At 36.6% G+C, this 10,296-nt stretch overlaps 1 protein-coding gene across 1 annotated transcript; it reads left to right on the plus strand.

Annotated features, from left to right (window-relative positions):
• Nucleotides 1-5,814: 5,814 nt before the first annotated feature.
• On the plus strand, nt 5,815-7,045 carry LOC138123981 (brachyurin-like). The gene is made up of 6 exons (XM_069038869.1): nt 5,815-5,985; nt 6,040-6,190; nt 6,245-6,402; nt 6,458-6,544; nt 6,603-6,751; nt 6,802-7,045. Exons 1-6 carry the CDS (start codon nt 5,886-5,888, stop codon nt 6,961-6,963), a joined length of 807 nt encoding a protein of 268 aa, XP_068894970.1. The 5' UTR covers nt 5,815-5,885; the 3' UTR covers nt 6,964-7,045.
• Nucleotides 7,046-10,296: the final 3,251 nt, after the last annotated feature.

Genomic DNA, 10,296 nt, shown 5'->3' on the forward strand with positions numbered 1-10,296 from the left:
TGGCTTTTATAATTTGAAGGCGTAAAAATATTTTTTGAGAAAAGTTGATGCCTCAAAACAGCGATCTTGTAATTATTACCACATTTTAATTAGAAATGAGCAAGTTCAACGACAAAATTTCTATTCGGAACGGTTTTAGTGTGATTTTTTAAGTTTGTTCATATACAGGGTTATTCACCGTAGAGTTCCCGCGAAAATTTAATGTTATGCAACACAACATCCTAAAAGCTCAGATTGCTAGATGCCATGTTTAAGGTTTTACAAATAAGGAATGAAAGTAGTGTCATTTAAAAGTCAAATGACATTTTGTTCTCGATGTAAGGTTATACGAAGAAATATTGGATGAAATCAACGTTAGACAAAAACGTTAGAAATAGGCATATTTGGATATCTTTGAAACTAAGCATGTGCAGGTTGAACAGCATTTTTACAGTACTCACCAAAAATGAGAATCATGTCTGTTTTTCCATCGTTTGAATGAATACGTGATAAAATCGTGTAAAACGTACGATTTTTTTTATTATGTCAGACTATAAAATGATTCTTCTTATAACCTTAGATAGAGAAGAAAAACGTTAAACATGGTATCTAGCAATCTGAGCTTTTGTTTTGCATAACAATAAATTTTTGCTGGAACTCTACGGTGAATAACCCTGTATAATATCATGCTCTGAAATAATCGATTTTTAACACGAAAGCTCTCCTAGGTATAGTTTTCCCATTTATAATTTGGTTTTATGGCAGTGCAATTGTAATTATTAGGGGCTGGGGTTGTGGTTTTGGCGATAGTGAAGATATTGTAACGTGGTCAGACAACAGACCTTCTTTTACAGTCCTAGGATTTATGGCGGTAGTTGCCTATTGTCGGGGTATTTAACACCCTTACAACAGGGCTGGTAGTAAAACCAAATTATAAATGGGAAAACTATAACAACGAGTGTCACTTTGACACCGAAGGTGGAGGGAAATTATGTAAAACTGACACGAGTGGTTACCTTTTGAGAGCTTGAGTGTTAAAACAGATCATTTCAAGAGCTAGAGTGTAATTCGGTTGATTATTTCATGAATTAAATAGTACCATTTGACAACAGTATTTATTTTATTACTTTAGCAATAGGATTGAAAACATCTGAGAAACCTACTTGACGAATTATCGAATTATCACTATAATCCCAAAAATAAAGCCTCACGATTGGTTGAAAACGATGATGAATGAAATAATAAAAAAAATTACCATCACGAATGTAATCCGGCGTGATTATTTTTTAAACTACATATGTCAAATCTCAAAAGCGAAATCTGAATGGTACCTACTTCATAATGGCGACGATGCTGAATTTTTAATGTTTATATTGAAACAAATGGCTGCACTACCTTAGCAACGAAAAAATTATCACTTATAATATCCCAAGTGCATTGATTACTTCCGGAAATTTTTTCGAATGCATTTCCAAAACGTATGAATTAGCCCGAGTGGAACACACTTTTTTTAATTATTTCATTCATCATCGTTTTCGACCAATCGTAAGGCTTTATTTTTTGGATTATAGTGATAATTCGATAATTCGTCAAGTAGGTTTCTCAGATGTTTTCAATGTCACCACTTGTAAAAAGGAAACGTCAAGCTAATTTTAAGATTTTAAAGATTTTAAGCGATTTGGAGCCTTTAAGGGTTCGTCGAACAAAAAAACGTTGTATTCAACTCGTTCGTGTGTCTCGTTTCACTCGCGTTTTAAACTGGCCCACTCGTGCCAAAAAACCCCAATTTACACAAGGACTCGTCAAATAAACTACTATTTAAAAACATCACTCATGTCTTTCACTTCCATAAGCCAGGCTGCTAGAGTCAAGTCTCGGTTCGAGGTGACTCGAACTTATCCCAGACTTGAGTTGAACTTATTGACACTCAAGTACGTTTTATAAAATAAAATTTGATAACTTGAGTCAGACTCATAGTAACACAAACTCAAGTGGCGACTATAAATACCGGCAATATCATCACCCTCAATGGTGATCGCAACATATCAATATGATATCAAAACAACGGTGTTCAAATAAATAGTAACGTTTATATAAAATCATTCAATGACTCGCCATACCAGTGTTGCATTTTGCATTTCAATATCGCCATGATCATCATCAAAATCAATTAGGTATATATTAGAATGGCTGAATGGATACACTTACCAAAACACTAACAGAAACAAGATGCTCAGTGATACACTCACTTTGCGTAAATTAATGTACTTTTGCACAAACTTTAGTAGAAACTAACTTTTATTGAAACTGATTGCACTTCACTGTGTCACAGTTCGCATTCGACTGATTTGGTCCACCCTTAAAATACTGAAAGTAACCAATAAATTATAGAATGGGTCTCAGATTTGTTATGGTCGTAGACTTTCACGCCATTGGTAGTGTACAAAAAGGTCACAAATACGGTGCGATCAACAGTTACTTAGATAAGGAGCGGCTATGACTTTGACAGTGTCAGATTTTTCGCATCTTTGCCAAATAAAGCTAATAAACGTCAAACAACTGTCACTCTGTTACTATTAATCAAATTTTAACGTAAAAATGCTTTTTACTTCAGAACATAAAAGATTAATCTTACTTTCGTAATGGTGTTTTGAATAATGGAGAATGGATCTACCCGGCTATATAGATTTTAAATTAATTTTTCACACATCGTTATATGGACGACAAATTTCTTTTACTAAGATTTCTATTCTAGATTACTTAAATTAAAAAAGTAAACAAACAGTTGAGACAACAACTAGATTTCATATAAATATAAAATTAAATGGTTTACTGATGCAATACAAACAAACATGAACGATGTATTTTGATATCCGTTCAATATAGATTACTTACTTAAGGGTTCATCGAATGTCAAATGTTTTACAACCATTTAGTTAACTCTGTAAAATAATTATCATCTGCTACATTTTACAAAAGAATTAAAAAATTTTGTTTGCCAAAAGTTCTGTCATAGTGAGGAACAGTTTATTTTTAAATACGTAAATTATGTAGATTTTAGTAAACTATGTATTTCTTTCATTTACAATTGTGGCTGTTACTTATGCAATCATATAAGATAAAATCCGATTCAGCATCTGTTGTAACATTGTTTAATAAAATAAACATTCCCATTGTAATTTTTTCTTAATCCCGCAAATCCTTAATTCGCCATTTTCTGTTTTACAATTGTGATTAAATGTGACGTTTGCCGCGATAGTTCAAAATTAGACATGCGTTGACAGTTCCAGTGCCAACTCTAAGTAAAAATTCAATGGATCGCACCGTCGTCCGCGCCGATAATAACAAGTCGTGCCATTCGATGTGAAATGGCCACCAGAGGCACTTGGATCAGTTGGATCGCGAATGAATGGAAACTGTAATAACTACGGAAGGTTTACAACTAGAATAAATGTCAACCATTAATTCGTCATTGATTATCAAAATAACAATAAATACAATAAGAACTTCAATCATAATCGGTGCACATCATTTTGTATTATTAATTTGTGTTCGCGAGAAACAGCTAGACATAAAAAGGGTTTGAAACTCGAATAAGTATCAATTGTCATTGATTGTCAAAATAACAAATACAATAAGAACTTCAATGACAATAATGCAAATCATTTTGTGATATCAATTTGTATTCGCTAGAAACAGCTAGACATTTAAATTTTGACAATTTGAATAAATTTTTCCTTCTGTAATTTCTGTAATACTATTACAGTTTCCCATTACGCGCGAGGTGGTGACATCTACCGATATTTTGACTTTTTTCCGGACGCAGAGTTTTGAGCGATTGGCACGACTTGTTATTACGATCAGCGCAGACGACGGATCGCACGATAGTAAGTACAATATTTTTTGACTAATCTATTAAATAATCTTATCACTGCATTACATAAGAATCTTGTCTAGAAAGCTAACAAAAACCAATACATTTTCTGACGCAATTTACGAAGCAACGTTTGTATAAACCGTCGTCTGCGCTGATCGTAATAACAAGTCGTGCCAATCGCTCAAAACTCTGCGTCCGGAAAAAAGTCAAAATATCGGTAGATGTCACCACCTCGCGCGTTATGGGAAACTGTAATAGTATTACAGAAATTACAGAAGGAAAAATTTATTCAAATTGTCAAAATTTAAATGTCTAGCTGTTTCTAACGAATACAAATTAATGTCACAAAATGATTTGCATTATTGTCATCGAAGTTCTTATTGTATTTGTTATTTTGACAATCAATGACAATTGATACTTATTCGAGTTTCAAACCCTTTTTATGTCTAGCTGTTTCTCGCGAACACAAATTAATATTACAAAATGATTTGCACCGATTATGATTGAAGTTCTTATTGTATTTATTGTTATTTTGATAATCAATGACGAATTAACGGTTGACATTTATTCTAGTTGTAAACCTTCCGTAGTTATTACAGTTTCCATTCATTCGCGATCCAACTGATCCAAGTGCCTCTGGTGGCCATTTCACATCGAATGGCACGACTTGTTATTATCGGCGCGGACGACGGTATAAACCACTACTTTTTTTATAAAGGAATAAAGGGAAGTTTAAACAAGCACAAAAGCGCCCGTAAAAAAGTGTTTTATACGCAAGCTGCATACATAATTTTTTGCAATATCGTTATTTCTGAAAAATAATTAGATGATCAGGTAAAAGTCAAAAGCTGTTATTTTACCATGTTGGAACGTGCACATTTACAATTATTTCCGTAAAATTGGTAAATACAGTAGTAAAGTGATAATGAAGCACTGCCAGATATTTCAGCAGAAATTCATTTTGTATTTGCATTATTTCTGTAGAAAATTAATTTTATAAAGTTTCGAAAACTGAAAAGTAGGTACTTTTGTTTCACAAGCGAAAAAAGGTCCACTTTAGACGTATTACATTGATTATTTCCTTCATGTGTTTAGCAACCAATTGCGTGACAAATATTGACCAATCAAAACGAGAAAACAAAAAATAACCCGATAAAATTTCTCTAAAATGCATGTGCAATAATATGATAAAAAATGTCGGTACCTGATTTAAAAAAAAAATATTTTGAATAAACAGGATTGAAAATAATGCGTTTGGTTTCATTCTAATCAGGAAATAATCAGCCGTATACCCCTCGTGCAAAATTTTAATATCGGCATTTTTTTTTGCTAATGAACAAAACATCCATAAATTATTCGGTCAGAAGACCTCGACTTCGTCTCGTGCTCTTATTTGCTAATAATTGGTCTTCTGACCTCATTTATGGATGTTTTCGTTCATTAGCAAAAAAATTTCCGATAAAAAATTTTGCCCTTGGGATATAATATGTGATTAAAAAATAACTAATTGTAATTGCAACAAAAGTTGTTATGAAAAGAAGTATCCTTAAGAAATTAACACAAAAAACAAAGAGTAAGATTAAAAGTTCATTTCCAAAAAATTACTTTGTTTTTTTACAATAAACCTTTAAATTTTTCTGATGCAATATAGAAAAGTAAACCGTTTGAAATAAATATAATAGAGCCTCTACCTATCTATTGAAAACTATGACCTATTGATTTTTCATAATTTACAAACAAATAATTTAAGTTTCTATAATCAAGATTTATTAAAATTTAAAATAAAATAACATTTTTAATTTACAATGCGAAAATTTCCGATAATAATGCGGAATCTGGAAAAGTGCCCCGAATGCACTTTTAATTATTTAAAAATTATGCTTTCAATATATCAATATTTAATATAATACTTGACTTATAACAGAGAATATTAAATATTAAAAGTAGAACCAGTTATCTCATTGATCTTATCAGAAACACTAGAAAAGTATAAAAGCACAAAACTTCAGACGAACTTATAGTAGTACTCATGATGCAACTTCTGTGTTTAATTTGTCTTTCCGTATCTCTAACCTGGGCTTTGCCCTTGGAGGAAGACCCATCGGAAATAATTCCACCGAAGAACATTGGTATGTACTCGTATTAGAGTTTTCACACTTTTAATTTAACGAACACATTTGCAGGTCCGCGTATTATTTCGGGTAGTGAAGCGTCTTTAGGTCAACTTCCATGGCAGGCGGCACTTTACTTAAGTAATGGTACTCATTCTTGGTTTTGTGGCGGAAGCATAATTAGCAACGTTTGGATCCTAACTGCTGGACAATGTGTCGAAGGGTAATTACCACAGTATACTGTTGAATTCAATAAACTTTTCTTAACAATTTAAAGAGCTGCAACTGGTACAGCTTTAACAGGAGTAGTTAATACATCTGACCAGAGTAGCGCGAATGAAATATACGACATGATCGTCCATGAAGGGTTTAATTCGAGTACTCTGGAAAATGATATTGCTCTAATTGCGCTAAGCCGTCCACTAAAATTCGATGGTATTAATTTATCCAATAAATGTGTAGATATAAAAATAATCATGTTTTTTTGCAGACAACACCAAAGCTGTAACTCTGGGAACAGAATTTATTGGTCCTAATTTTCTTCTTACCGTGAGTGGTTGGGGTACGACTCACGATGGTAAGTCGAAGAGAAAATTAGCTCAAATGTCCAAAAACAATATTTCTTGTAATTCTAGATGAAACTGACTTAAGTCAAGTTCTCCTAATTACGCATTCGAGAGTCATTTCCAACAGCAAATGTCAAGAATATTACCCACCTGGTACCATTGTTGATGGGATGCTTTGTACAATGTCGTCCAGAGGTGCAATCACAGGGACTTGTCATGTAAGTGTTACATTTTCATGGCGGATTATTATTAAATGGATTTTATGTAGGGTGATAGTGGTGGACCGGCAGTAATCGATGATAACACAAATCCTGTTCACGTAGGTATTATCAGTTTTTTCAGTGCCCAGGGTTGTGAAACTACTCGACCCTATGGATACACAAGAACAGCCTATTACAGGGACTGGATCAAGACCAATTCAGGAATATAAATAACAAAGATTTGTTTTTGCAAACATTTACAATATATGTTTATAATCAAATAAAAATATAGTTCTGGTAAAAATTTGTAAATCATTTTCTCTAATCCTTGTACTTTAATAATTGCAGTCGCGGTCTAATTATTCAAACAGCATTAGTTCTTTATGGCACTAAAGTAGAGGTAGATTATTTTCTTGCAGACTTCGTTAATGACAAGACTCTTCAAAATCTTGGATTAAATTCTTTATCGTGAAATATGTATTCATTGTTCATTCCTTGGGGCCCTCGCGGTCGGGGAATCTACCGCCAGTGTCCATCGCTCTCAATTAGCTGTGGTTCGGCGTAACAGCACAAAGAGACGCGTCACCCATAGGTGGGATAATGACCAATTACAGACCAGCTGACATGTGCAGAGCGGTACCCTTTAAGTCTGTTAGTACATTTTTCCCTTTTGTTTTATTCCCTGGATTAAACCAGGCTTGACTGAGGGGTTCCAGGGATGTCGCGTCTGGTTTAATTTAACAGAGGAGACAATTCAAATCTAGACCAGATCACATAATTCACATCATGCTGGTACGTCATAAATTTCTGTATTTATCGAGCTTAGTCATCTATCTATGAGTCATATTTCAATTCACGGGCCGCAAGTCAAATTTCATTCACGCAAACGTCCACCAACGTCTGTTACTACCTATTTATTTGCATCGTTTGCTGGGACTAAACACCACCATACATGATTACTAGTTCAATAAAATTTAAGTGAAATATGTTCAGTCGTTTTAATTCCATTTGGATATTCTTCGATAGTACCGCCTCTCGTAAAACATAATTAAATTAAACTATACACAAAACACAACGTAGGATGAATAAATATTTCTTTTCTCATTATTTTTGTTTCGTATTTTTCCGCCAAAATATTATCCGAGGGAAAAGCGGCAACCAACAATACACCAAATGGGGGCGAAAAGTTACATTGAGAATGAGAAAAGAAATTCGAAACGTTTCAATATGAAACGAAATGAAATACCTAAGAGCAGTCGCAGGTAGGTACTGTTACGTTATAAATTACGCTCCCGAAACTGGGCAACCCTGTTACCGGTTACAAATCCGGAATGTTCAGGGGTATAACGAACAAGTCGTGGCTTCGACTCGGTTTACAATGCGAACCACGAGAAACGCCGACCGAAGCTGAAAAATTGGTGAGAACAGCCCGGAGTACGGGAAATGATACACAATCTTCCAACTAATCGTTTATTCAGATGTCAAACAATGAAAATAATGATATAAATGAAAAAGAAAACAACGAAGCCTGACTAGCCCTATGGCGTGTACAAAATTGAATAACCCTAACTCCTCGGAGGGTCCCCCGGGTCCCAGACATTCAACGAACGAGTACCGGCGAAACAGTAAAAAAAAATTCCCTTCTTTAGCGAAGGAGGAAGGCCGACTGGTCCTACGTAACGTCGCTATTCGGCTACGCCGCCCGCATAAGCGGGGAGGTCCTCCAAGTCTTCCTTCGCTCCAAAAAAAATTGAAGTTAAGATGTTTTTCTCCGGTACGGACCGGTGAAGAACCACGCGCAAAAAATGTTCGGTGAGCGCGATACACAATTCCTGGCGAGGTCACTCACCGATTGATAATCGTTCGTGAATATAAAAACCCGACGGACTTGATAAGGAATTTTTTTCTTAGTTAATACGATTAATGAAATGACGCGCCTTATGACAAAACTGCTACTTTAACAGTGGAACAAATTATAATCCTAAACGCGATATACAAATTAAAGGAATTTGATAGAACTTTTCACCCGTCGAAATAATGAGTGACAATGGAAATTTGACTATAGTTAAATACAAACGCTCAATTAGTTCGACGGAGTGACAAAATACAACCGAAAACTTTGAGAAGCTACGGCCTGTAAAAATTGGGGTGTCACCATTGCTCCGGACTTGCTGGTGGGTAGATCCGGCACCTTCCGGTGAGTCCGGGGACGACCTGGACTGACAGGACTCGACGAGATCCTGATCCGCAAAAGCGTTCGGTCTGCAACCTTCCGTAGTGAAGTCCGTGATCCGCTTGGCGATGTGGGCGGTGGTACTTAGACGAATCGTCTCCAACGGCCCTCGTGAACTCCACTACGTCGTCTCGTCGGCCCTGCAAATTCACTCGATCACTGTCCCCTTGACTCTCCCCAGGCACTCACAACACTCCCGGCAAAAGGTCGTGAAAAATCCCCGCTCTGTCTCTGGTTCCCCCGATTTATAGCTTCCACCCCCTCTGTGCGCAGATTTTTCGGCGGAAGTCCGAGTACGTTTCCGTCGCGATGGATTCTAGAACATTCTAGAAAAATCGCGAAGATTTACAATCGCGCGGCGATTTAAATCGTAACAGTACCTACTATCAGAAGATTCAGAAGAGGCCGTATTAGAAACACACACATAAGAAAACAATTAAATGTGAATAATGTGATTCCAATACAAGAAAAAATTGAAAGAAGACAACTATAATGGCTAGGTCATATAGTAAGAATGGGCAATAATAGAAAAGTGAAAGCAATAAGGAAGGCAGGAAGCGACAAGAAAAGAAAAAGAGGGCGCACTACAAGACGTCTCATTGGCTCCCCACCACTGAAAACAAGCCCAAAACGACGCCATCTTTGCCCCCACTACTCATGACGAGGCCTCTGATTGGTCGAAATTATCGGAAACCACGCCAACGTTTCAAGTCCTAAGGAATTTTATGTCGGGTTGTAACAATCCTTTTCGTATCGGTATCGTCGTGGGTCGACAGCTGCAGCTCCTTCCGGGTTCGGGCCTGACGTTGGGGAGCTGGTCGTAACCTCCTGGTGACGTATCGGTCCGCTCGATTCCGATGCAACGCAGTGGGGAAAACATAAACTTTATTCAATAAATAAATAAATAAATAAATAAATAAACAACAAGAAGGGGTTGAGTGCGGGGGTGAGGGGAGGACTTTCGTCCGACTCGTCCACCTGGGGAGCGTTGCGGAGCGGAGCTACTCAAGGTAGATGTCCCGAGGGCGCTGTCTAATTGGAGCCAAGAGTGATCGTCCGTCCAGCTTCTCCGCTAGGGGAACTTCTAGGGCAGAGCTATTCAACGTCCGGGTAGATGTCCCTAGGGCGCTTCCTGGTCGGAGCACGAGTCTTAGCTCGTCTGCGTGCTGTTCTGCAATTTATACGGTCTGACGATGGAAGAGATGGGCGGAAGGGAGATCGTTGAGAAGGTCAAGTGTTGGGCGAGGCGATGAGGGCGCTATTCTGGTGGCCGCTCGTCGCACTGCAACTTTGGGGCGCTACAGGGTGTTTTTTTAAATTTCGCCTCAAA

This window comes from Tenebrio molitor, chromosome 2 (genome assembly GCF_963966145.1).
Source record: "Tenebrio molitor chromosome 2, icTenMoli1.1, whole genome shotgun sequence".
Classification (NCBI taxonomy): domain Eukaryota; kingdom Metazoa; phylum Arthropoda; class Insecta; order Coleoptera; family Tenebrionidae; genus Tenebrio; species Tenebrio molitor.